Raw genomic sequence first — 26,049 nt, forward strand, 5'->3', positions numbered from 1 at the left:
ATCATCAGCTGATTTAATGTCTTTGTGTTAAATCAAAAGATTATAATAAGGAATCAAGACTTGGTTTATCAACTATTTCAGGCTGACATGATTTTTGATGACGTAAATTCATCTTAAGCATGGATGGAATAACCACAAAGATATCATTTTGATCTTTTAGGTAAGGGTAGCAATACTGCAGTATAAAAATACACCATCATCAGCAAAAATTCCTGCACTGAAAATGAAAAGTGTACATAAGTACTCATAATGGAGAAAAGGGCTCCTGTGAGGGGTATACTATTATATATTATATTACTGAATACGTGCTGCTGTTGCATTATTGTCTGTTTAGCATAGCACTATTGTTGTCTGCCAAGGTCGAGTCGTGGACGGATTATGAGACAATGGGCCCCTCTTCACAGACATGTAAAAGGAGAAAATAACCTAGATCGCAAACCACACAGCCGGGTCATTTGTAGTCCTATTGTGTCTTCAGCTCTGTTCCTGGCAGATGTTTAGTATCATTTTGTTTGTCTTTGACGTTGTATTACATCAGTTTGGCATTGTTTGTGGCGGTTGTGTATCTTTTTGCAATTTTTTTCAGGTCATTTTGTGATTATTTTGCGACCGTGGGCATTCTGTATGGCTGAGGCTGTTTTATAATACTTGAGTGTTATTTTGTGTTTGATTTTCATCTCTTTGTGGCCCCTCTGTGACTCTTTGTGGTAATTTTGTAACATTGTGAATATTTTGTGGTCCCTCTGTGTTTGTTTTTTGTCATTTTGTGGCCCTTTTGTACTCATTTTGTGTCTTTTTTTGAAGTCATTCAAGCCAGTGCCAGCTCTACAGGCTCCTCAACCTCTCCTCCCCTGGGTCAGTTCCCTGAAGGCTCATTCATTTTGAGCTAATTTTATATACTGCTTGGGGGTTATATCTAGTAATTGCATTTTCATTTATTTATTTACAAAGGTAGCATGTTTTTAATTGTAAAAAAATACAAACAATAAAGTAGGCTGTGTAGAGTAAAAAGTACTTGTAGGTAATTCTATCAGACAACTGAAAAATGGATTGTGCATTTTATTGTAGATACTTCCCTCTCAGGGATATGGTCATTTTTACCCACCTTTACCACTACACAGGTTTTTATTATTATTATTATTATTATTATTATTTTTATATATAATATCTCGATTTTCATGGATATTCTCTCCATTCTCATATTTTCCACCTGGAATTTTCCGACGTACTACGGAGTGATGTGTACGCCCATTGAAGAAATAGGCGTGTTTTTGTGTCACACCCCGCCCTCTTTTACCTTATATGGTCATTGAACGGCACGTTGATTGACAGCGGGCAGCAGCTGCTGAGTTGCTCAGACATGGCGGAGGATACAGTGTAACTGAGGATCAGCGGCGGAGTTACGTGAGTTTTGCCAGCAGTTGAGTCGGCAAAGGGCACATGAAATGCTACACAAGAAGAGAAAAGGGTGTTCGGCTAAAGCGTACTCCGAGCGGAAGCAAAAAACGACCTGAACTGCCACACATTAGTAAGATGGAAAAATGTATCGCTGCTGTTTAGTGCAGTCAACAGCCTTGGGCAACAAATATGGCTTCTTGTGCCTTTTTCAACATGCTATAAAAATTGATCTCTCGTGCAACCTCATGCCGCGGTGGCTCCGGCGAACTTCTGCAAGCCGCGATAAGTTAAGTTCAATCATCGCTCGGTACTTTTGATCGGTAAGGATATTACATCCACTTGGCCGTCCGGGTTAGCTGGGAAGCTACGGAACTACAGCGGATAGCAATGGAGCCAAAGCACAAAGAGTTGCTCGACCAGTGCCACCAGAACTTACTGGAGTCCATAACAGACGCGGACCGGGTGATCGAGCTGCTGATAGTTTCTGGTGCCTTGAGTCAACTCGATAGGTTCGAACTGGACCAGAACTGCTCGTCCAGCGCCGAGAAAGTCGACCACCTTTTGAAGATGCTGATGAACAAGGAGAGCGACCATTTCCTCGACCTGTGTGTGGCCCTGGAGAAGGCGTACCCTGACCTGTACGCTGCCCTGTTCGGCAACAACTGCGGAGGACCCGTGGACCACTCCACCGGTAAGAGCTGCGGCGCGGACTGCTCCGAAACGGGCTTTCACTTTGTATCTGGGGTGGAGCGGCCGCTGCGGAGCCCTCGCCGCGGGTACTATCTGGGTGGTCTGGCGCAAGAAGACATGTGTGGATAGCTGCACAGCAGTAAGACTGCGAGCTGGTTTAAAAAAAAATAATAAAAAAAAAATATATATATATTTTATTTTTTTATTACTATCAACCAGAAACTATACAGAATGACAGTAAAGGTGCACGTGAAGGTTACGAGGGCTTGCAGCGGTGTTCCATACAACATGCCTCTACATTTGTCATCAGAACTCGCTGAGTGCAACGCAATGCTCTGTTAAATGCACCAACCTTTTTTTTTAATCTTTTAACTAAATCTTGACTGTAGCCTGTAAGATCTATTGCACCGGACTTTAAAAAAAAAAAAAAAACATAAAAAAAAAAAATCATCCTTCTCCTCAATGCACAGATAACAAACCTCCATGGCGTTGATTTGGTTTGAGCAGTTCCTGGTCCCGTGATTTCTCCCTGATGTGGCCTTTGGTACTAGTGCATTGGTTTGAACCAACGGCATTTCACTAAATATCAACCACCAACTCTAGTTGGCGTGATATGGTTACGGCACATTAGGTAGCCTGCTTCGTTTCCATGACAACGGGTGTACCACCACTAACATGTTGGTCCACATATCGACCTGGACCTGGACATGGGTGTGTGCGTGCAGCCTGCACGCATTAAAAGCATGGGGTAGAGAGCACGCCACGCTGGTATCCTAACGATCACAGATCGGACTGTTTTTTGTTTTGTTTTCCCAATGGTGTATTTTTCCTAAAAATGTTTTTTTTTTTATCTCAGTTAATTCCTTATAATCATTTCATTAGAATTCTGTCCTCACAGCAATTGGCTCCACTTCAGCGGTTTTGCTTGTTGTTGCACAGAGACAAAGGGCAACCAAGTGTAAAAGCCTTGTCTAGTTTTGCCTGTTTTGCTTTATCTGAATGACTGAAGCCACTGGCTTACTCACAACCAGCATCCTGCCCTGAGGGCCTGAACGCAGGATGAGCCTTCAGATCCAAAAGTGGGGAGGAGATGCAGAGTAACGCTTCTCTCCTTAACATATTTCACGTGTAAAACATTCATGCAGATCATTTTGGAAAAAAAGCCGCGGCTTTATTTCAAAAGTCCGTAGTTTACAGCTGCCGAGTTGGAGCATGCCCCGGTCTACCACCAGCACCTTAGCAGGTAATGCCGAGCTCGTCGTTCTGCTGACTGGATCACTGATGCTCCCTTATTACTTGTATTGAGTGTTGCTACTGCAGAATAACACTCCTGAAACACATTCACCGTTGTTTACCTGCGAGGAGCTGCAAAATTGCTCCCGCTGTTTGTCCCTTGGCCTTGGCTGGACTTGGCAATGTGTGTTTTCTTCACACTCCTTCACGGGCTGCAGCAGTGGGCCTCAACGTCGACCTGCCCTGTGGGAGGAGAGAGCCGAGCGCAAGCGGCGAGTCCGGCTTGTCAGCCCGTGGTTATTCAACAGAGGATTAGGCCCTGCTCTCCTCTCTCTGGTGTAAACTCTCAGCGAGACACGCTTTATCATGCCTCCACAGTACCCTCTGTATTGGCTGCCACGCGCTCGGCTCCGCCGTGTTTTCGCTGGAGTGTCGCGGTTTGCTTTAACGTGCTTTTCAGTATCTTTTAATGTAGTGATTCGGGGGGGGGGGGTGATGCGACTGCCGCGTTTCCCCACTGCACTTGCGAGAGGACGAGGCGCTCGCGGAGCGCCTCCGGGGGGGAAGAGGCTGGTGGAAACGGCACGTCGGGATGAAACCCCCGAGAGCCGCGGTGTGCCTGTGAACAACGCAGGGCGCGTGAAGAGAGGGAATAGGGAGCGCGATGAGTCTTGCTGATGGCAACCTGCTCTCGGCTTGTCCTCCCCTCGCGCTGCCGGCTCGCACTCTCGTTCTCAGATGCGCCTCCTGTGCCAGCTGAGCCTCCGAGAACACGCACGTATGGTATCATCCGAGCTCCAGGGAAACATCGTCGCCTCCAAAGGAAAAGCACGCAGATGCACTCATAAATGCTCGATTGTGTTAAAGCCGGGGCTCTGTAAATTATTAGTGTTTCGCTGGCAAACGGCGGCACATGGGCTGTAGAGAACACGCAAACAAATCATTCATTATTTAGCCTGTTTTGTGCGTCTGTACGCCGAGGGACTGTGGCGCACTCTTTTTTTTTTTTTTTTTTTTTAACAAAACTTCTAACTGTGAGTAAACTGCGGAGCAGAGTGAGGAGGTTCGCTGAAGTTTCGGCCCGGTTGGGTTGCACAGAGACGGAGACAGACAGAGACAGAGAGAGACTCTCTTTCTGAAACAGAAGTGGATTCATTTCATCAAATCGAAGAAAAGGAAATCAAGCTGTTTTCGTGCATTGGCTTGTTTGCTCATGTTTGCATGACACAGACGATGTTGTAGTAGAAGAGATGTACCTGCACACCCCCTCCCACACACACACACACACACACACACACACACACACACCCTTCCGCTCTTTTCAGATTCAAGGGTCCGTGACAGTGATTTAAACACACCCCGAGAGGAGGGTAACGCAATTCTCCCTGACAGGATGCAACGTCCACCGTTGTCGTCTTCTCCCGCTGTCTGTTTGCCTCCGTTTTGTCATTGTCTTGGTTTCTTGGTCCCATGCTTTACTGTCCTTTTTCCCTGACTCACTATCTACCCCACCCACCACGCACGCACGCACGCACGCACACACACCGAGTGGTTTAATTTCTCCACACACTTAAACAGAGGGACACGGCCACAGAGACAGAGAGGAGGGTGATAGAAAGAGGGAGCAAGAGAGAGGCAGACAACAGGCCTTTTGTTGAGAAGTTGAGCAGGCCCAAAGTGCCCAGTCAGCAGCTTGCTCTGTGTACAGCAGCCCAGGACGTAGGCCAGTGTTTTTGTGTTATCGGAGGGGGGTGCTCTCCTCTCTGTCAACCAGTTTCTGTCCCACCCCATAAACCACAGTGGACAGACAGTGCGAGTTATGACCCTGACGCTATTGTCACGACCACTGCTCTTAAATAATCTCCCACGGGTGCGGGCCCGGCCCGGCCTCACCTTTCTTCGTCCCTCTCGTGTCAGCGTCTCTCACTCGGTGACGCACGCTGTCGCTCACCTTGTCACCCCGCTCTCTTTTCACCTCGCCACTCTTTGTACCTCCGTCTGACTTCCCTCCCATCTCGCGGCGCTCTCCGTGTGCAGAGGAAGCCATCAGGTCATCCGCTGTTAGTCAGCGTTTCTCCTCGGATGTGATTTTATTATATTTGAGTAGACCCCGGATATTTATTTATTCCAGCCCGACCAATGCTGGATATTTGGGGGCGGATACTATTAGGGAGCAATATAGGCAGGCTATCTTACACTTTAATGATGAACTTTATTGCCCTAAATGACATCAGTGTGTTTAAACGGTAAGTTTTACTGGGAATGGAAAATCTAACCATGAGAAAATGACAAAATTAACCATTTCTAGTGTACCCCAGGCATTTCTTTTGCATTAAGTTCTTTAAAAAAAAAAAAAAAAAAAGTTTTTAAACGGGACATATCAGACAACAAATATGCAGGTACAGATGTATCTGTAATATCAGCTGCTAAAATTGGCCAACCTATAAATCGATCGGGGTTCTAATATTAGAGGTATCAGTCTGTTTTATTACATTACTGTATCTCTGTAACCAGGCAGTAATGCAGGATTTAGTTGAAATAGCCCAATTTGTCATGGTGCTGCGGTTTTAAGTAAGCCGATACAGTGTTGTTGGAATCAGTACTGTAACAATTAGTTATTATTATTATTAATCAAGTAGTCGTTCATCAGCAATAATATTGGAAATCAGTTTTTCATTCAAGGTATCAAAAAAAAAAAAGCTACATATTTAAAAGATTTAGCTTTCCAAATGTCAGAATATGCCATACAAAAATTGTAGGACTTGTGATGAGCATGTTTCACTATTTTTGTTTTTCATTTTATATGCTGAATTGTAATTTGAATTATCGGAAAAAGTCATGTCGATGAATCGTTAATGAAATCAACACTTCGGGCCTGAGTTGAGTTGTAATTAGCAGTGTTAATGGTATTGGCTTTCTTTTCAGTATTGTTGCTCAATAAATCTCTCTAATTAAACCTTGGGATGCACAGTACTGAGAGGTAGACCTCACTGTTCCTACTGGATCGTTAGTGTTGTTCCATTTTTTTTTTTTTTTTTTTTTTTATTGTTCTCTAACACGGAATCTTGTGTTGTGTAAACTTTGTATATTTTTTTTTCATTTTCACTAACATTAATAACTGCTGCCAGTTCTCCACACTAAATGTGAGAACTACAGCCAGGAGGCTGGACTGTGGAACAGGACTTCATTACCATGTTACACATGTTCCTCCACTTTCTAATTACCCCACGAGGTAGAGGAAATGCCAGCATCTAAATGTTTACCAGTGCTATGAAGTCATGGAAATAAACAGCTTCTCTCCTTGTCTCACCATCCCTATCGCCACCACAGTTTTTTTGTTTTAGCTCCAGTTTTTTTTTTGTTCTTTCTATTTACATTTTTATCTTTCTTCTCCCCTCCTTCCATCATGGGTTTTTGCTTTCTCTCCATGCATTTGACTTTGTCTTTTCATCCCTTTAATTCTCAAGCTCTGTATTTGTGCTGCCTGCACCTGCAGTTATTTGTCCTTCAGTCTCTGATCAAATCTGACCTGCATCACCAACAAATAATGGTGATGATTATATTGCTTTTTCCCGACTGTTTACAATTTTTTTTTTTTAATAGATTAAAAGCAAGAAAGAGGGCTAATGTACACCGATGGTCAGAGAGCTGATTTATTTTAATGAATGAATAATTCCAACAGTTATTTAGCACGGAAGCTAGGCAGTGTCTTGTTGTGGATGGGGGTCAGTAACAAAATATATCTTAACCATGTAAAAAAAGAAGGTTGGTTTAAATTTATGCTGTATTTAGAATATATTCTCTCCTTTAACTTGTCATTAGACAGCCTTTTTCTTTGACTGTACATTTTTTTTTCAACCATAGCACTTCTGTATTCCCGTGCATAACCTGACCTATGCTGCACAAGGTATTGTCTGACAACATGGTAAAGTGGTTGGTAATACACTATGGATGAGTGCGTCATACGGCCCATTTAAAAGAAAATGCAAACTACCCCTTTATCATCATGTGCTTTTAACAGCGGGCATCATTTGCTGCTCATAATTGTTGTGTATGGTAGAAAAGCCCTATCCTTCACACCGTCAGCGTTACATCTGGGAAATGACTACACGCTCTTTTCTTCTACACTAGATTCCTTTCTCTTGGTGACCTTTAATAAAAAAAGAATGATAGTGCAGTTTAATCTCTGAATTATCTCGACACACGATGAAAACGTTTTTTTGAATCAACACGGGCTTCTCTGTGATTAAACATGAAAGCAATGTCATAAAGATTGTTGAAATTACAGAAGTGTTTTTTTTTTTTCTTTCTCCCACGCAGACGGGCTTTTCGGTTGTGTTTTGGCTCCTATTTGCACTAGCAGCAGCCGTAATGGAGCATTTGGAGGACATGTTGCAGACATCTTTCACCTTTTTGTTTTTGACCCAACCTTTGGCACGGGCAAGCTGTTCAAAAGGAAATTATGTCTCATTTATGCTGAGCTAGAGCTTTATGCAGCGAGAAACCCCATTATGGCTCACTGATAATAGGCTGGGCTGGATAGCACTGAGGGGCTTTTTTTTTGGACTCGGGAGTGTTGCTCAGCAGTTCTGACAGGTCTGCTGGGCCGAAGGCTTTTTCTGCACGTGTTGTTTTTCACTTAAATGTCCCAGATTGTTCGCACAGACACAGAATTTACTATAAGGTTACACATCTGAGGGAGATGCATTTTTGGGTCTTATTGCGAGACATGCCACAGGGCAAGACTTGAGCCCATGAGTGAAAAAGGTGGGCGGGTTTGACCAAGCCGAGATGAACGCAGAGCCGTGAGTCAGGCGATGTGCGTGCAGTGGAGTAATCTTGGCTCATGGAGTCATCATGTTAGACGTCTTCATGTTTATGCTTAGTGTAGACTCCTTCAATCAGATGATCAATCCTTTGCTCTGGCAGTAAGGCTTTCACTGGCTCGTCGCCTAGAATCTTAGCCTGTGGTGTCATTTGCCTACCCAGAAGTTGGGCCCGGTACACGGCTCATTGAAAGTCCCAGAGCACACGGAGGGATATGGACAAAGGAAGTCATGTTGTGTTTCTTTGCAGAATTGCAGTTGTAATAAACCAGAAAGTACATGTTGAATAGATTTTGTGACGAGGTGTCGGACAGGATACATCCGAAGCAAGGATGCTGACCCGATTAAGCATAATGGACAGGTAACAGATCCATTTTAAACACTGATTCTAAATCACTGTTGTTATACATGTGTAGAAAGATGATTTCATAAAGCTTCTAGAACAATTACACAAACCTTAGCACTCTGTTGGTCTACATAATAGAGAGTTTTGAGGAGCATGCAATGATTCCTCAAATGTGGTCATCAAACACATTGAGATTTGTGTCAAAGACATGTAATGGAGGCAGGATAGTTTTACAGTTTATTGACCACACTGACAGCAGAGCACTGAAACAGTCATCTTTGCTGGGAATTTAATAATTATAAATGACTATACATATATATATAAAAAAAACCAAACATTTTCTAATTCACCCCAAGCTTCTTTTTCTGTTTTATAGTCTGTAAAAAGAAAACCGTCAGGCTCTAGTATGACTTTCTCCACAGTTCTGATGTAATGTGTAGTTATAGCTTCATGGTACCTTCACACACAGAAGATTAACCCCAGTCTTAACACGCAGTGACATGCAGTACAGATTAAAGAGGGGGAGAAAAAGAGCACCGGTCCTGGATTGGTACTCCGTATCTGTGAATATCCCGAGTTGAGGAATTGAACCAGTGTGGAGACGGAGTAGGAGGGATCGGCACATCACTAATTTAAACTGCACCGTTTGTACTGCGTGTCAAAACCGCTGCTAGGATTTAGAGTTGTGGGGTGCCAGAGTAAAAGAGTCTTTCTACTCTCCGGCTTAATGCTGACACATCCTTCAGCCTCATTTAAGCACACTATAAAAGTAGTGGGTCGTTTTCAACCGTGTTATTAGTGTTGCTATTATTTGCGCTTCTGCAGTTTAATGGCTGCGAAGCTGAGGACACGAAAGGAGAAAGACCGCAGACATTATTTGGACTCTGCCAGCCTCTTGGTGTGTGACTTTTTTTTTTTGAAATCACTGTTGCTCACTGACAGCGAGAATAGCTGACAGCAGCTAATGAAGAATAGCACTGTATTATTTTTGGAATGCTGCTCCTTCACCAAGTGGCCCTGAAAATGTTGTCTATGATGGTCTTCGGCTTGCCTGTTCCAAATCCGTAGTTTTAAGGCTTGTGGACATGTCCGGCTAAATCGCAATGATAATCACGCACGGTTTATGTTTTGAGAGACTCATTGTCAGACGGAGAATTTTCTTGAATCGATGAATAATTTAGTCTCACCCTAACGGCGGAAGCCAGGCGTTGCATCTGACTTTGATAAGGCTCTCCTCCACCAGACTCGCAACTCTTAACGCTCTTCTTTTTCACCACGCTGCAGAATTTGCTATTCCTCTCATCCCGTTTCACCATGGCAACGCGCGTCATCTTGCTTTATGCGCCGGAGAACATAATCTGGTTGTCTGAAGCAACTTTTGGTGGCCTGGCACATTGCATTGCTTGCCTGTGAAGGGAAACAGCCGGGAGCGCGGCGAAGAGAGGAGTAGGGGGGAAGTGGAACCCCATAGGTGGGGCGAGCGCTCCCCTGACCTATTTAGAACACAGGCCTTTGTCACCACTGCCTCAGGTCATCCACTGGAATATTTCTCACCTGAACCTGTGTCTCTCGATTGACGCCAGCAGCAAATGCTTGCTTTAAATCACCACACCTAATGCCTCCTGAAGAAATCTGTCATGATGTGGCTCTCCGTTGGAATTCATCATGAACGTTGAATACAATTTCTCAGGCCTCATCTGATTTGTCTGTCTTTTTTTTTTTGGCAGAGACGAGTGGATTCTCCGCACTCGGATCTATGCATCCCTAATAGATGTCTGTTTTATTGATGCAGCAAACGTGTTTACAAATGATCGACTGTGGCTGCTGCTAATTGGTATCGATGATTAAAAGCCTGTTGGAAAAGGTTAATGCCGCTGACCCATCGACCACCAGATAGTTGGGGTGTATCTGACATGCGGTCCATCCTGCACGCTCGATGTTGTGCATACGGGGTAAACTAATCAGCCCACGAATTCTGCTGCACGTCAGATTATGAGCTAGTCTGGATTGTCCCAGAGCTGCCTCGTATGTGGGAGTTATTGCTGGCTGTTGATTGGCGAGTGCCCTCGGTGGTAGAGATTACTGGGATTTTGATTTAACTGAGTGTTTTTCCAAATCACAAAATACAACATTTAAGAAGCTACATTTTAAAGATGTTTTATTTTCTTTTTTCTTTTATTTAGATAGAAAGGGGGAAAGGGGGGATGACATGCAGCAAAGGTGCGGCTGGCCGGGAGTTGAACCAGAGACTCGCCTGCTATAAGAGCATTTTAGCCCACACAGTGTGCACCCCAACCACTCTGCCATCCAAGAAGCGGACTTTTTTTCTGCGACAAAGCTTCACTGACTCCCTGCAGTATTTTAAAAAGATTTATCCTTCAGCTGAGCCGGCATAATACCCCTCAGTGGCTTATGTCTTTTTTTTATTATGAAACCTCGTCGGTCACATACTGGGTTCAAGAAGTCAGTTGTTGCTTTTGAATGCCGCCTCGGAACTGAACATGTGCCATTTGCATAGCTGTGCTGATTGCGGAGCATTAGTGCCATGCAGCCCCACAGTGGTTCTCATCATGTCTGATGGAACAATATGAAAATCAAAGCTGTGTGCTCGGAGCACTTCAGCAGAGGGAAAGTGTTGAGCATCAGGGAACGTCAGAACAGATTAAAAGCCTTTCCACCCTGCTCCTCTCTCTCTTTTCCAGTCTCTCCGCTTACTTCTCCCCCTCTTTGTCTCTTGAACACCCTCCCCTCCTTATCTCTTTTGCGACTTAGTTGGGCTATCTCCTTTCATCTGTCCTCCTCTGCTCCGTGCCTGCTCCATGTTTCTCCTCGTGTCCCCCTCTCCTCCCCTCTGTCTGCGGGGCCTAAGATGGAGTGGCTCAGTCGCACAGAGCTCACAGTTAATTAGGCTTGGCCTTGTCACACATTGAGGACTGGAGCCATAGCTGTAGCGAAGCCCAGTGGGGAGGCAAGGACAGAGATGGAGGTCTGGAACAGTTGGCGTCAATCTATTGCTCGCTGCTGACAAAGCCAGCTCCGTTCCTCTGCCCTCTTAAACCCCGTGTGTTTGGGGATCATTTATCACGTTAGATTAGTATCATTTGTGCCTCCCTGCGCAGTTTTAGACGGTTTCTAATTTTTCTATTATTTACCAGTACACATAGGATTTATTTGGAGTTAAAATGTTGATTAATCAATAGCTAAAATGTTTTTTTATTTTTTTTATTTTAAAAATATGTACAGTATATTATTACTTATTTGCTTACCAACCAGGAACAATGCACATTAATCAACATTTCAGTTTCTACATCAATGTAAATGTGCCAGGCAGGTGATTTCAGATTGGTGGCCCAAGGTCATCTATGAATCAAATGTATTTCTTAATTTATTTTTTTACTTATGTTTTAGGTAAAAATGGAAAACAAGTCTTTGGGTCCAGCTTCTCAAATTTGAGGATTTGCTGTTTTTTTCCTCTGTTATTATTTTATCATTATTGTAAAAAAAAAAAAATATCTCTTGGTTTTGGACATTAACCTCAAAAAGTGTCAAGGGGACATCTTCAATTCTTCGCCTTGACATTTTTTTTTTAGACTGAGCAGCAGTTAATCAATTCACCTAAAAAATAATCAGACTAATGGACAAAAAAAGCAGTTCCCTAAATATTTCAACATGAAGAATTGCTATAACGACAAAGTTTGTGCATTTAATTGTTTGCACTTGGCATGTATCAGGAGCTCATTTGTGTTTGTTTTTTTACATGTTTTTATTTTCAATTTTTATTGGTGGAAACATTTTCTGATTATTCTGGTTGCATGAGGACTTTGAGTGTGGTGATCAGTGTCTTCATGCAGCAGCTGACAGACCAGCTTTTGGATGAGTCGGGATGTAAAATGTGTGTAGAAATTAGTTTAAACCTACAGTATCTTCACATATTTGAAAACAGGGTTTTGGTGAAAATAGGAAGTTGACAGTGCAAGAGGTGATGCATTCTGTAATAACCACAAGTCTGAGATATGTCTTGGAAAAATAATTCCCGTTTGTGTTGTCAGCCATGTTTATGCTGCCCTTTGGAGCAGGCACTCTGCAGTATAATGGGGATCTGCATAGTCCCTCCTATGGATTGTGGTAGCCTGTGTGAAATATCCCCCAGCTTAACGGCGTGTACAGCCATTCAGATAGAGAATCATTTTCATTCTGTCTCTCTCTCTCTCTCTCTCTCTCTCTCTCTCTCTCTCTCTCTCTCTCTCTCTCTCTCTCTCTCTCTCTCTCTCTCTCTATGTGCTTGACATAAAAAGAGAAAATCCCATTTCAGCCGTGACATTCTGCCTGTGTAGCAGAAACATACAGAGACTATACATCAAAGCGAGGCAGAGTGCACAGTGAGGGAAGGCAGGTTTAATGACGACAGCCGTCTGGAGTGATAATATAGAGCCGCTAAGAAGAAGTGTTGAAGTTATTATACGAAGTATAAACCCTGCACCAAATTTATCATGCGACCGTGCAGGGAATATAAAGCTGACTGTGTAATATTCACTTCTTACCACGTTGCACTTGCAATTAATACAAGGTTTGTGTGTAAGTGGTTCACCAAACTATCAGTGCTGCGTGTCTGAATGTATCCCCTTCTCTTGGCAGGTTCCACGTACAGCGTTCTGTCCACCATGCCCTCTGACTCGGAAAGCAGCAGCTCCCTCAGTAGTGTCGGTATGTATAACCACCCCAGACGTCTATTAAGGTGTGTGTGTCCTGCAGGGCCAGACTGATTCCGCACTATCTCCGAACACACCATAAAAGCGCAGAGGTGAAATCTGCATTGCAGCATTGTGACTTGCGGGAAAGCTGTCCACGCCGCTATTAGCGTAATTCCTGATTGTCTGCTGGGTTACGCAGTTCAGGAAGTCACCGGTGTTGTTTCTCCTTTAAGCCCCAAATTGGGGCAATAACACTCTCCGAATGTCTCCAGCATTCCCGAAGGAAGTTTGCCATGTTTGCCTTTCCCTAGTTTTGACAAAGGTCCAGATGACTCAGCTGTGTTACATAAACCTCCAGAAGGTCCAAATGTTGAGTCAAAGACGAGCATAATCCTCAGATTTCCTGCCATGGGTGTTCTTTTAAAGAAAACAACCCTGAACGCGACTCCTAGTGATATCTCATTTTTTATCACTATCTGACTACGTGTCAAGGACGAACGGTAGTAGCGTATGACCTTGTTATGTTAGTGACGAATCCTCCTCTGTGGAGATCAATCCCCTGAATTTTAATCCATCAGTACAGGTAGAATTAAAAAAAACAAAGATAAAATAGATACATAAAGCCAGTGTAAGAAAATTAAGTTTCTAAAAAAAAAAAAAAAGCCATATATTAGGTATTTCAGTGTTGAGTTATTATTAATCTTTTCACAAACATTTACGTGGACTCAAATGTTAAGATTCTCTGTTGACTTTGTTTTAAAGCACACAGAAAATACCAGACATACAGTATGTCAGCACAGACCTGTCTGGCCTTGCTGCCTTTTATTTTCAGGTCTGAGATTACAGATCGTGGAGTTTTGGAATTCCAATGTAATTTTCTGCAAGTGTTCAGCAAATCTGTACAACTGATGCTGGGTGGGACTTCTATTGGTCGCACTCTTTGAGCCCATTTGGGTGGGTTTTAGAGCTGCAACAATTTGTTGTTCAACAGAAAATGAATCGCCAACTTTTTTGTTAATTGATTTTTTATTTTGAATCATTTTTTTAACTATTAAGTGCCAAAATTCTCTGCCTCTTGAATATGAATATTTTCGGAATCTTTCAGTCCTCCATGATAAATACCTTAATATCTTTAGGTTGTTGGCTGCAAGTCGGGACAAAACAAGACCTTTTAGGCTGTGACCTTTTTGACATTTTAAAGACCAAACAACTACTTGAATAATCGACAGATTAATTAGTAATGAAAATAATTGTTGCAGCCCCACTGGGTTATATTATTAAAATTTGATTGTCTATCTTAGTACGGGCATAAAGATGAATTCAACGGCATTTAGACAAAATGCAACTTCAGAATTATGAAATGTGTTGTGAGGTGAAACCTCCATCCAGCGTGTCATTATTAGTCCCAGCCTGCGGTAATGTGCTCATTGTTGCAGGCTCGCCTGTTAACGGTGAAGCGTCCTCCCCACCTCCGGCCATCAACGACAACCGGCACTCCGGTGACAACCTGGACACCATCTTGTTGCAGCTCCGCCAGGTGACCAGGGAGCGGGATGAGCTTCGTAAGCGTCTGGCGTTGGCATCGCCTGGGACCACCTTCGATGACTGCAGGTGCAGATTCTGGCCTTTGTGCCAAGATGTTGTTGTTACCGTTTCTTTTTCTCCTGGTAACACTTTAATTAGGCTCGTGTTTGGGATTTTTGTTTTAGGGGTGGGGGGGGCCTAAATGAAATACATCAGACTTGAGATTCATTGTTCTCAGAGCAGCAAGGTTTGACTGGTAATGTTTACTCTCTCCGGGTTGTTAGAGTCACTTTGTGCTCTGGCTGCCATATTTTCATCCACTAAATTCTCTGCTGTGTGGAATAACGCTGACTCCACCTTGCAGAGCGAGGGCACTGACACTGGCTGCTTAATTAAGTTTAATGTGCTCTAGTTACCAGATGTTTCTGTTGCAACAGATGATACAAAAGCTGCTTTGCTGACATCAGTGCGTAGTTTTTTTTTGATGCAGCTTATCATTTAATTCCTAACTTCTGAATTATCACACAAGGGAGAGGTCAGGTCTTTTATATTCTCCTATCTGAGCCGTGTTAGGGCCACTCGTTCATACAAGGCATTTGAAGAGAATTTTGAATCTTTGCTGCCTTTCTCCTTAAGGCCAAATTCCAAAGCCAGTCATGACTATGAGCGTATGAAAAGTCAATGCATGAGGGCCATGGCGGATCTGCAGTCGCTCCAGAACCAGCATACCAAAACACTGAAGAGGTGCGAGGAGGCTGTGAAGGAGGCTGACTTTTACCAGTAAGTATTTCTCCTGCTAGCTGTCATGCTTCTTGTTGCTAATGAAGGACTCCTCACAGTCGTTCTGTTCTCACTATTTCCCTGTATGAAGAAGTCAGTGCAGTACACAAAGCAGCATTGATTTCATCATGAAAGCGATGGTGAATGTGGGTTGGGACTCATCAGTGAAGTGCAAATGTTGAGAGCGTGGGATGAATATTATGTCACCTGCCACCTGCTGCTTTCCAGCGTAGAAATAATTAAGTTTTATTGCATTGTTTTACTGCAATTGTAAGAAATACTGGCATGGCAGTGCAATTAACCTAATTGAAAGAACATCCCTTGGAGCTGCAGCCAGCTTTCACATTTCAAGGGAACTGGCATTACAAAAAACCTGCATGGTTTTAAAAGCTTGGAAATGGAGGCATTTAGGTGATTGAATCATTCAGCCTAACAGCTTGTCAGCCGAGGCACAATTTGTTGAGCACAGAAGCAGATTATATGGTGTATTATCTGTTTGAGAGTTTAGCTAGTTAAAATATTTTTGAAGATTACTAAGATATGATGTAAAATGAAGTTGATCCCATGATAGTGTAACACGAGTGATCTTGCATTGTATTATATAAAAGCACCGCAGACTGTCGTGGAAAACGACTGTTAACGATCCTTGATTCAAATATGTCGGGGCGGGGAAAACTGCTTTAACACTCAAAACTCAAAGAAAAAGACAAAACACCTGTTGTGGTTGTCAAAAAATGATGGCATAATATTGAGAGGTTTGACAGAAATACACAGAAATAGAGTACAGTCTCCAAAAGCCTTCCAGTCCATTGGTCAGTTATACATATGCATAACTATACAGCTATAGTTCCATGGTCTCATCATTTACTCACCATGTACAGAAGATTCTGAAACATAGAAACACTTGTGTTAACACGGATTGGTAGTTGGCAAACATAGCTAACAACATAGCCTATATGCTGTTGTTTGTAGAACAGACATAACAAAGATTCAAAACCACAAACTCTTTGCACAAGTCTAAACTCCTCTTATATGCATTGATATAATAATAAAATCATGAACAAGCTCCGAAAAGAATCGGTGCAATGTGATAAATGTGACCTACTGCTTGCATTGACTGGTTAAACTGGGAAGAACCTATTATTCCTCTTCAGACAACCATAAAACTGTTTAAAAACATTAAAAATGCACATTTCTAGACCTGTGATACAGAGGCAAGTGGAACCATGTTACAATAGCATGGATGCATTGTACACTTTTAGCTGAAACTCATCAAACAAAAGTAAATTGACAAAATTTATTCCGCCCCTAAAGCTTAATTTAGGAATTATTAATATAGCCACATAGAGTTTGTGTGTGTGTTCGGTGGGGATTTTTTAACTTTTCAAAAAGCAGGACATTCCACTTTGGTTATAAATGTCTTGGTCATAAATGTCTAAAGGTCCATAAATTCATTTTCCCACTGAAATCGCTTTGTTTTTAGTTTTATATGTTGCATTTCATTGACAGAATTTTTTTTTCCTCTGGGTTTTCAACCCCTGTTAACTTAATGTCATCAAAGTTTGTTCTGTGTCATTGCACGTCCATTGTACGAGTGAGTGTGTGTGTGTGTGTGTGTGTGCTTTTGCCCTTCCCAGCATGCTGCACAGCCGCGTGTTGGGCGACCAGGCCCAGCTGAAGGAGGACATGGAAACACTCAGGAGAGACGACGCACAGCTTGTCCGGGAGCACAACCACCTCAAACAGAACTGCGAGGAGCTCAAACGACTGCACGCTCAAGACCAGAAAGAGTTGGCAGACCTCCGGCTGCAGCAACAGCAGGTACAACCCGCTCACAGACGCACTGTTGTGGGGGGTGTCTGCTGTCCAGATGTTGGGAGATTTACTGATATGGCACAAATGCTCGAGCTGGTATATAGCACATAAAATGTTTCCTCCACAAATATACGTTTCATCACACATTTTTAAATAAAATGCTGGGGAGTTTTCCCTTCTTTGTTTTAAGTTCTACATTTTGGGACTTCAAACAATATTGCTTATGGACTGAATACAATACAGCCCAAGGGGGCCGTGACCTGTATTGTACTTTTTTATTAAGCACTGTCTCACGCAGCACCCATGGGGACACTGCAGTGGTTGTAAGCACAGGGCAGCGAAGCAGAGGGAAATGCACACAGAGCATTTCTGAAAAGGACAAGCACAGAAGAAAAGGGCTCGGCTCGGGCAAAGGGCACGCTGACCCAAAACATGTAGCTACAAGATCAGTGTATACGCTGTTTGTGCTGTGTAGCCGAGGTCAACGCAGCCCTCGGGTCACTGAGGCACTCTCGGGAATCAGGAAGACCATATCAGCAAGACCTGCATAAAGAAGTCTCGAAGAGAATGAATAATGCAGTCTGAAGGACACACTCTGCACATAAAACGGTTCATTTTGAAGGCCAGCCATTACCTAAGTGAATATCTGCAGTTCTAGAAATGCACTTACCATTGTTTGGATTCCCCTGTACAGCAAAAACAGAATCTGCACATTAATGCCATCTGCTGCTAAGCTGCGGTACAGCAAATACAGGCTTAGTTTGATTTCATCCGATGGAATCATTCATTTGAGCACTAGCCTTATAACGATATGTAATGTGACTTCTGTTGTCCTGTCCAGGTAATGAGGGAGAAGGGCTCCTCCGAGGTGCTGAACAAACTGTACGACACGGCGATGGACAAGCTGGAGGGCGTCAAGAAGGAGTACGATGCCCTGAGCAAGCGGTACAGCGAGAAGGTGGCAAACCACAACACAGACCTGAGCCGCCTGGAGCAGGCGCAGGAGGAGAACCAGAGGCTGCAGAAGCAGATGGATGCGCTGCTCAAACAGAGGGATTCGGCCATGCACTACCAGCAGCAGTACTCTACCTCGATGAGGAGGTGAAAGCAGCATCATCATCACCATCACACACACACGCACGCACACAGAGAACACGACACATTACTTGTGTCTTAATTATTTTATATTGACGTGTGGTAATGCTCGAATCGGAGGAGGAAATGACCCGACACCCGTGAACACGCGCGTACGAACAACGGCCACGATGAGACGCACTCAAACTGCATCCAGCGCATCCTTTTATGTCAGCATCTCATCCAATTTGACACTCGCTCTCTCAGGTTTGATTCAGTGCAGCAGGAGCTGAACAAGTCCTCCGCTCAGAACAAGGAGCTGCAGAGAGAGATGGAGCGGCTGCAGTCGGAGGTGACGCGCTACAAGAACCTGCAGCTGAAGTCGGCCAAGGACTGCGAGAAGTACAAGGAGGAGCGGGACTCGGTGTTCAACGAGTACCGCCTCATCATGAGCGAGCGGGACCAGGTGATCAAGGAGCTGGACAAGTTGCAGACTGAGCTGGAGGCAGCCGAGGCCCGACTAAAAAACACTTCATCGGAGAGGGTGGTGGCCAGTGAAGAGCTGGAGGCACTCAGACAGGTACTCCGCCTCGTGAATGTACACAACTTCACCGTACCCGTTATAGCTGATACGCACTTAATATCCAGAGATGAAGGCTCCAAAAACACGACAACTGTCCTCCATAAATTGTCACGGATCAACAGGAATAAAATAACATTTTGATACGAAATTCAATAAATCAAATATTTAGGACCTTATCAAACAGAAATTCATCAATGCGACGATGACTAAACTTGTACTCCTCAAATCTGACATATTTAGAGATGTTGGATGAAAAACTTTGAGCAATAGTTAGATCAATACTGCTTTCATGTGTGTACAGGAAATATGTAGCCGGAGCCAGAAACCAGTTAGCTTAGCTTAGCAGAAAGCCTGTAAATGTTGAAACATCTTGCCATTGCGCGGTCCAAAGGCAACAGAATGAGACCACCATCACTCGACTGTTTGTTGGTACTGGCCTGGTATCTCGGCAACAAGTGGAGAATCAGAGAATCCACCGGTCCTGGCCAAGAAGCGGTCCTGCACATAACACAAACATTTTTCATGCCAAGTTAAGCTAACTGTCCGCTGGCTCCGGCTACACACTTTAGAGATATGAGACTGTTATTGATAAAAACACATTTTTCTTTTATATATTTTCAATAGGAACCACGTACAAAATCCATTCATCTCAAAAAGAGAAAAGAAGCCATGTACCAGATTTAGCTACCATGTAATTTACATCTGCAGTCCCAGGACTAAACTTTATGAAAGAAAAAGTGTGCTTAAACTTCCCAAAATGATATAACGGTATTCATTTCTCTCCCAAAAATATGTGTGTACAATTTTGGAATAAAACTATTCCTGTCAATATACTCATCAAAAGAAGCGGGGAAATGCCGGGTGTCTCTATAATGGGCGTCCTTTAAGGTCTCGACCTATGTAAAGTGACTTGAGATGACATATCTTTTTATTTTTTGAACATATAAACCCGCATCAGTTCAAACTATAGCCTCTGTGAGAGTTTTATCAAACTGTTGTTTTGTTAGTGAGCGTGTTCATGACTTTGGCCAGGCATCCACATGTAACTCGCTCACTTGTCCACTCTGCCAGTCGATCACGGGGCATTTGCACACCAATACACTGCACAGAAAGAGTTCAGCTGCGCGGCCTCCTTTTTTGAAGTATATCTCCGAACACTGTGTTTGACAGACGAAAGAGATTCTCTGCTAGTATTGGATCGCTCTGCATTGGACCTCAAATAAAAAAAAATTTCACATCACATTAATGACTCACAGTGTTGAGATGCCCTCATTCCGTTTTGCCCGCCTTTTGTTCTGGGACAGGAGTTGAACTCGTCACTGGTGGACCGTGACAGGGCCATCTGTGAGAGGAACGAGCTGCTAGAGAAATACTGCCACGAGGTGAAGGACAAAGCCGAGGCCCAGAAGGAGCTGAGCCAGGCCTGCAAGGACATCGAGACGGTCCGGGAGGAGAGGGACGTGGCTCGCAAGGAGAGGACGGAGGCCATCATTCAAAGGGATCAGCTTCTCCGAGAGTACTATCAGGCCAGACAAGTAACTACACAGCGGTCCTTCATAAAAATCCCTGGAAGCATCTGTTGATATCTTTACTGTGATTTACTCGTCTGCCTGTGTCATCTTTTATCACTGGGAGGGCTCGTGAATCAAACTCCAAACCAAGTTAGCCAAGCACTTACTCGGCTTGTTCCCAAACTCAATCCGTCTCGTGCTTAGCAAAGAGAACGACCTGACCATGAGGGTATCAAGAGCTGCTGATGTTGTCAATCTGAGATCTGAATTTATCTGAATGATGGATATCAGAGACAGATTGTGACCCTTTTAAGTATTTTATCAAGACACACAATGACAAGATCACACTCCATTCTGAAAACACTTGTGGAGATCGGGAGGACATATTGGTTGGGCAGCAACATTTACACACAAACAATGAGACATTTCCACCGCACAGTATCCCGGTGATCATAATATACTGTCTCTATTTATCACTTTATGTTCCCCCTTCTCTTTGATGTAACACCGTGTGTGTGTTAAGGAGAACTGAATACTGGGCTCAGATGTGGAGCTCTCATTTGAATAAAAAGTACCGGGCGCATGAGCTAAGAACACATTTTAGATTCCACGTTTTCTTCTTTGTGCGTCTCCGTGCACATGGTTTCCCCGCCGGTGTTCCCCCTCGGCCCGTGGACTTGGGATGACACCACACAAATAGAACTCTCTTTTCTGGGCTTCCAGAAACTTTCACAAATATGAAATATGCATGGATTAAAAAAAAAAAAAAAAAGCCACTGTATCTTGTTGCTTTTTTTTTTTTTAAGACTCCACCAGCTGTAATCTCAAATGACAAGAAAATGAAAGGCAGAATGAACAGATAGATTTGTTTTGATTTGATGTATTTTTTTAGTTGTTGTGTTTCTCCCAGTGCCCACTAGAAAAAAAAAAAAAAACTGTAGTATATCACGTGTAATGCTTCTTCGTTTTGACAGTATAGAGTCAAAGGTAGACGGATGATAAGAAGCACTTCCGTCTGCATGTTTTAATTTATTCAAAGTCACACATCTGTAAATTCTCCACACTTTCTGCTTTTAATGTTTCATTTAGGAGTCCGTTTTTTTCACACCAACACTGCGAAGTGTTTGTTTTATTTTACTCATCTTTTTTTATGTGCCTTTAATCTTCTTCTTTAGAAACAAGACTCCGCCACCCTGGACATGGAACGGGCCAATAAGGAGATTGAGATGCTCCGGAAACAGTATGAGGCCATGTCCCAGGAACTGAAGGAGGCCACGCAGGAGGCTGAGGTGGCCAAATGTCGAAGGGACTGGGCCTTTCAAGAGAGGGACAAAATAGTAGCAGAGCGGGAGAGCATAAGGTCAGTCTGTGTGAGGCTTGTTTAAGACTCTGGATAGAGCTGGAGGGCCGGAGTATACGGCTGTTGATCTTCGAGAATCACGGGCTAAAAATACACTCCGGCCTTTATACTCGCGTTATCGCACCGACCCTCTTTTCGCTTTCCTCCAGGACTCTGTGTGATAACCTGCGGCGAGAAAGGGACCGGGCAGTCAGCGACCTGGCCGACGCGCTGCGCAATTTGGACGATATGAGGAAACAGAAGAACGATACGTTGCGAGAGCTCAAAGAACTAAAGTGAGTCTTCATGATTTAAAAGCCTCCTTTTGTAACGATAATAAAAACACTCGTATCAGCCGAGCGGTTAAGACTCGCATCACTTGGGACCTGGTTTGACTCCCTTGCTGCATGTCACTCCCCACCTCCATTTCCCACATTTCCTCTCTCTATCTCTCTCTCTCGCTACACTGCAACTATCTTGTAAAGGCAAAATGCCAAAATAAAAAAATACAAAGACTCATATTAGCAATCCATGGAAAATTCTTCTGCATTTGAGCAAGCGCAGAACAACATGGTGCCATAGCCTCTGCTCAGCCAACTTTGCGTGGTGTGCCATCTTTGTTTCTGTAAACTGTCACACACGGTGTGTGGCAGGACATAAGCTGTGATATTCTGCCTTTGGAGACATCATGTAGCTCGGTTGTTTTTTCTGGCAACATTTCTGCCTGCCCAGATTAAAGTGTAATCCTGGAAATCGTCAGTGTTTTTGAACACGCATACACATTTTGTCTCTCTGTCTCTAAACTTGCTGCATATGAAAGATTATACTGCATGTGAAAGCTCCCTCTGCTGGCAGAAGTGTGTATGGCAGAAGTGTGTATGGCAAAGAAGGTCAGGTTTCAAGGCTGAAGGAAGTCAAGTCTGATTCCCCTTATCTCAACTAGGAACTAACTGTATGTAACCATAACCAGTTGTTTTTATGACGCTTGACCTTGTACACTTACCAGCTATTTCTTCCCGCTCCTGAGCCTTGAAATCGTATAATTGCCCTCTATATAAAGTATGTATTATACAGTGACTTTGTGAATTTCTTCGTCTATCCTCTGTAAAGAACAATGTACAATTGGGGTTTTAATGTCACCACAACCCTGAAGGCATGCCTCAGTAGGACGCCATATATCTTACTGACAGTGGGCCATTGTGTGCAGTCTACTTTTAGTTTTCTACTGAGTAACTATAAATTTGATTCCCTAAACTGCAAAATGGAAGGTGCCTGTGAGTGTGAGAAAGGACGTCGGGGACATTTTGAAACAAACTTTGAGCCACATGACAAGAAGGTTAAAACGTATTTAAAATATCTGCATGATGTTTTATCCCTGTAGATGCAACTTCAGAGGACCAGCTAGCTTTTGGTTTGTACATTTTTTTCAGTCAACAGACCAGATATGTGTTTTTCTGTTGCCTCTGCTCATCCGTCCTCATGTGGCTGACCTTTGACTCTGTGTGTGTGTGTGTGTGTGTGATGTCCTCCTTTGTTAAGGGAGAAGATGGAGAGCCAGCTGGAGAAGGAGGCCCGGTTTTGTCAGCTAATGGCCCACAGCTCGCACGACTCAGCCATCGACACAGACTCCCTGGAGTGGGAGACAGAGGTGGTTGAGTTTGAGAAAGACAGGGTAAGAGCAGCACTCGGCTCTTATTACGGAGAACGATTTGGTGACATGCTTGTTTCCTGAGAGCCAGTGGCGTTTTACCGAATGAGCTGACTGACATTTATATTACTGCCTTTTACAGGATGACATGGATTTGAAGGCACTTGGGTTTGATATCGCAGAGGGGGTAAATGATCCGTATTTACCAGGAGATTGTGGAATATTTGTTACAAGGGTGGACAAAGGAAGTATTGCAGATGGAAGGTTAAGGTACGAGCCGCCTCGCGAAGCTATTCAGCGCGTGTTTTCCTGGACTATAGGTTTATTAAATTCCTCATGATTCCTTTTCGTATGATTCCCAGAGTGAATGATTGGTTGCTGAAGATTAATGACATCGACTTGACCAATAAGGACAGGAAGCAGGTGGTGAAGGCGGTCCTGAACGGTGGAGGATTGATCAACATGGTGGTACGAAGAAGGAAGTCTCTGGGAGGAAGGCTGGTCACGCCTGTTCACATCAACCTCGTGGGACACAAAGGTATATTAGAGTGCTGGATTGCCATGAAGAGATTTAAGTATTTGTGTGTTTTTCTGTTTATCACTTCATTTTCTCCTCTGTATCTCAGACAGCGGCATTGGCCTGGAAAGCGGGGTGTTTGTCACCGCCATTGTCCAGGGAAGTCCGGCAGCCAGGGAGGGTTCTCTCACAGCCGGAGACAGACTGATTGCTGTGAGTCTCTGTCAGCATCTGTGAAATCCTCTGGGTTTTTATTTTTTTATTTTTTTATACTCCCTTTCTCCACATCTACCACTCTGCAGTTCACACACGTTCCTTTAGGCTTTCTAATCCAGACCTTGATCCATCCCAGTATCCACACTCCAAACCCTGATAAGGTGGGATTTGGCCAAGTCTGTGAAGTGGAAGCAGGAAAGTCTACTTCTTTTGATGAAATCCTCAAAAACTTGCAGCTTTAGAGGGCTAGGTGGTCAGGTCTCTGGACTCACAGCTGCAATACACTCATCTTCAAGGCAAGAAACTACAGGTTAATACAGGGAAAAATGGAATTTATAGACGTAACCATAAAACTTCCCCAGTTCATTACTTATGAGACAATTATTTTGTAGTTTTTTTTTTTTCTTTTTTTTTTGTGTGTAGTTTTCCTAAGTTTATAATGCGAATGAGGCATTATCTATTTAAATATGCACTAATTTGCTTACATTTCTAGAACCGAAATCTAAACATTGGATAAAGCCAGGTTCAAAAGTCAAGGGTTTTTACAGAAGGGATTTTACATATTTATATAAAATACTGTCAACAGTCCCCCAAAAATATAACAGATGTTGCCAAATTTTGTTTGAATGAAATCATATATAAATCAGGCTATGAATGATATATTAAACAAAATCCCCATTATAGAATTAAAGGCCGTTTTCCATAAATGAGTTTTTTTTTCATAGTATGAACAAGAAATGTCCATTTCAGTTGCAAGTACATTCACCAAAGTTTACAGGTTTTTTTTTTCCTCCATATTTTGAAGGTTTTGATAGAAGGGTTTATCTATATAGAATTCATTGCCTGGTTTATGTAACATTATGTATATGTTAACTTTTCATTACTTTAGTGGAAGTCTACAGACGCAAATACTGTTATGGGAATAGAATTGCACAAAATCTAAAGATTGACCACTGCATCGCAACACACACACACACACACACACACACACACACACACACACACACACACACACACACACACACACACACACACACACACACACACACACACACACACACACACAATGTTTTCCTTACAGTGTTTGGCCTTAGATGACTTGAAGACGAAAAGTGTCAGAAATGGAACTATGAATCTCTGAAAGAGATGGAAAAGTGACCCTATCTGTAATGCTATTCTACCAGTTGCAGCAGAAATCCTAATTCCCCTGTTAGTTTAATTTAAGCATGAAACTTGAGCTTTAACTTCAAATCCCAGAGAATGTAGATATCTCTTTGGCAGCAAAGCCAAAGTTTCCTCCATGTTACCAGCAAACTGATACACCAAACGATAGCAACCTGCAATTAGTAATGGTAAGTACATATGATGCGTTTGGAGATCTTAATCATGGAAGTGTATCAGATGTTATCTTCCCCTTGTGCATGTTAATCACATTAGAGTATCAGGTTATATATGACTTATTAAATCCTTAATTGCGTTTGCACAAAAACAGTTGAATTAGCAGTGAAATATGCTTGTTCTCGGTTAAGCAGAAAGTTCTCTCAACTTATTTTATGTTAAATCTCAGCCATAATATAGCAGCCACTTTGCTATTTAATTTCTTTGACCATTTAAAAAAAAAAAAGAAAAAAAAAAGATTCCTCTCAAGTCGAGCCCATTATGATGGAAATGTACGGATTGCAGTGTGAGGGTTCTTGAACTGAAATGTGCTGCCCTAGATTTCTGGTGGTTTCCCCACCGCAGCAGCGTGAGACACATCTCGGGGCCCCAGGCGCTGTCATGTTCAGGAGATATGTCACCTGTATGTGTTTGTAGATGTGCATCTATTTTAACAAAACTGCCACCCAAGACATGCACA

At 43.1% G+C, this 26,049-nt stretch overlaps 1 protein-coding gene across 4 annotated transcripts in view; it reads left to right on the plus strand.

The window, feature by feature from the left end:
- Nucleotides 1-1,359: 1,359 nt before the first annotated feature.
- Nucleotides 1,360-26,049, plus strand: part of dlg5a (discs, large homolog 5a (Drosophila)) — a 41,522-nt gene continuing 16,832 nt past the window's right edge. For 3 of the 4 annotated variants that reach the window (XM_069139946.1, XM_069139949.1, XM_069139948.1), the window contains exons 1-14: nucleotides 1,360-2,089; nucleotides 13,129-13,197; nucleotides 14,621-14,795; nucleotides 15,345-15,488; nucleotides 17,126-17,309; nucleotides 18,145-18,404; nucleotides 18,645-18,957; nucleotides 20,265-20,495; nucleotides 21,647-21,831; nucleotides 21,981-22,106; nucleotides 23,350-23,482; nucleotides 23,601-23,728; nucleotides 23,821-23,996; nucleotides 24,085-24,188. In XM_069139946.1, the coding sequence (XP_068996047.1) occupies nucleotides 1,786-2,089; nucleotides 13,129-13,197; nucleotides 14,621-14,795; nucleotides 15,345-15,488; nucleotides 17,126-17,309; nucleotides 18,145-18,404; nucleotides 18,645-18,957; nucleotides 20,265-20,495; nucleotides 21,647-21,831; nucleotides 21,981-22,106; nucleotides 23,350-23,482; nucleotides 23,601-23,728; nucleotides 23,821-23,996; nucleotides 24,085-24,188 (2,532 nt within the window). In that variant the 5' untranslated portion in view covers nucleotides 1,360-1,785. The remainder of the gene's footprint in view (nucleotides 2,090-13,128; nucleotides 13,198-14,620; nucleotides 14,796-15,344; nucleotides 15,489-17,125; nucleotides 17,310-18,144; nucleotides 18,405-18,644; nucleotides 18,958-20,264; nucleotides 20,496-21,646; nucleotides 21,832-21,980; nucleotides 22,107-23,349; nucleotides 23,483-23,600; nucleotides 23,729-23,820; nucleotides 23,997-24,084; nucleotides 24,189-26,049) is intronic. The other variant, XM_069139947.1, reaches the window with a different exon arrangement.

This window comes from Embiotoca jacksoni, unplaced genomic scaffold (assembly GCF_022577435.1).
Source record: "Embiotoca jacksoni isolate LCO1_2020_lvr unplaced genomic scaffold, fEmbJac1.0.p SCAF_87, whole genome shotgun sequence".
In the NCBI taxonomy this organism is placed as follows: Eukaryota; Metazoa; Chordata; class Actinopteri; family Embiotocidae; genus Embiotoca; species Embiotoca jacksoni.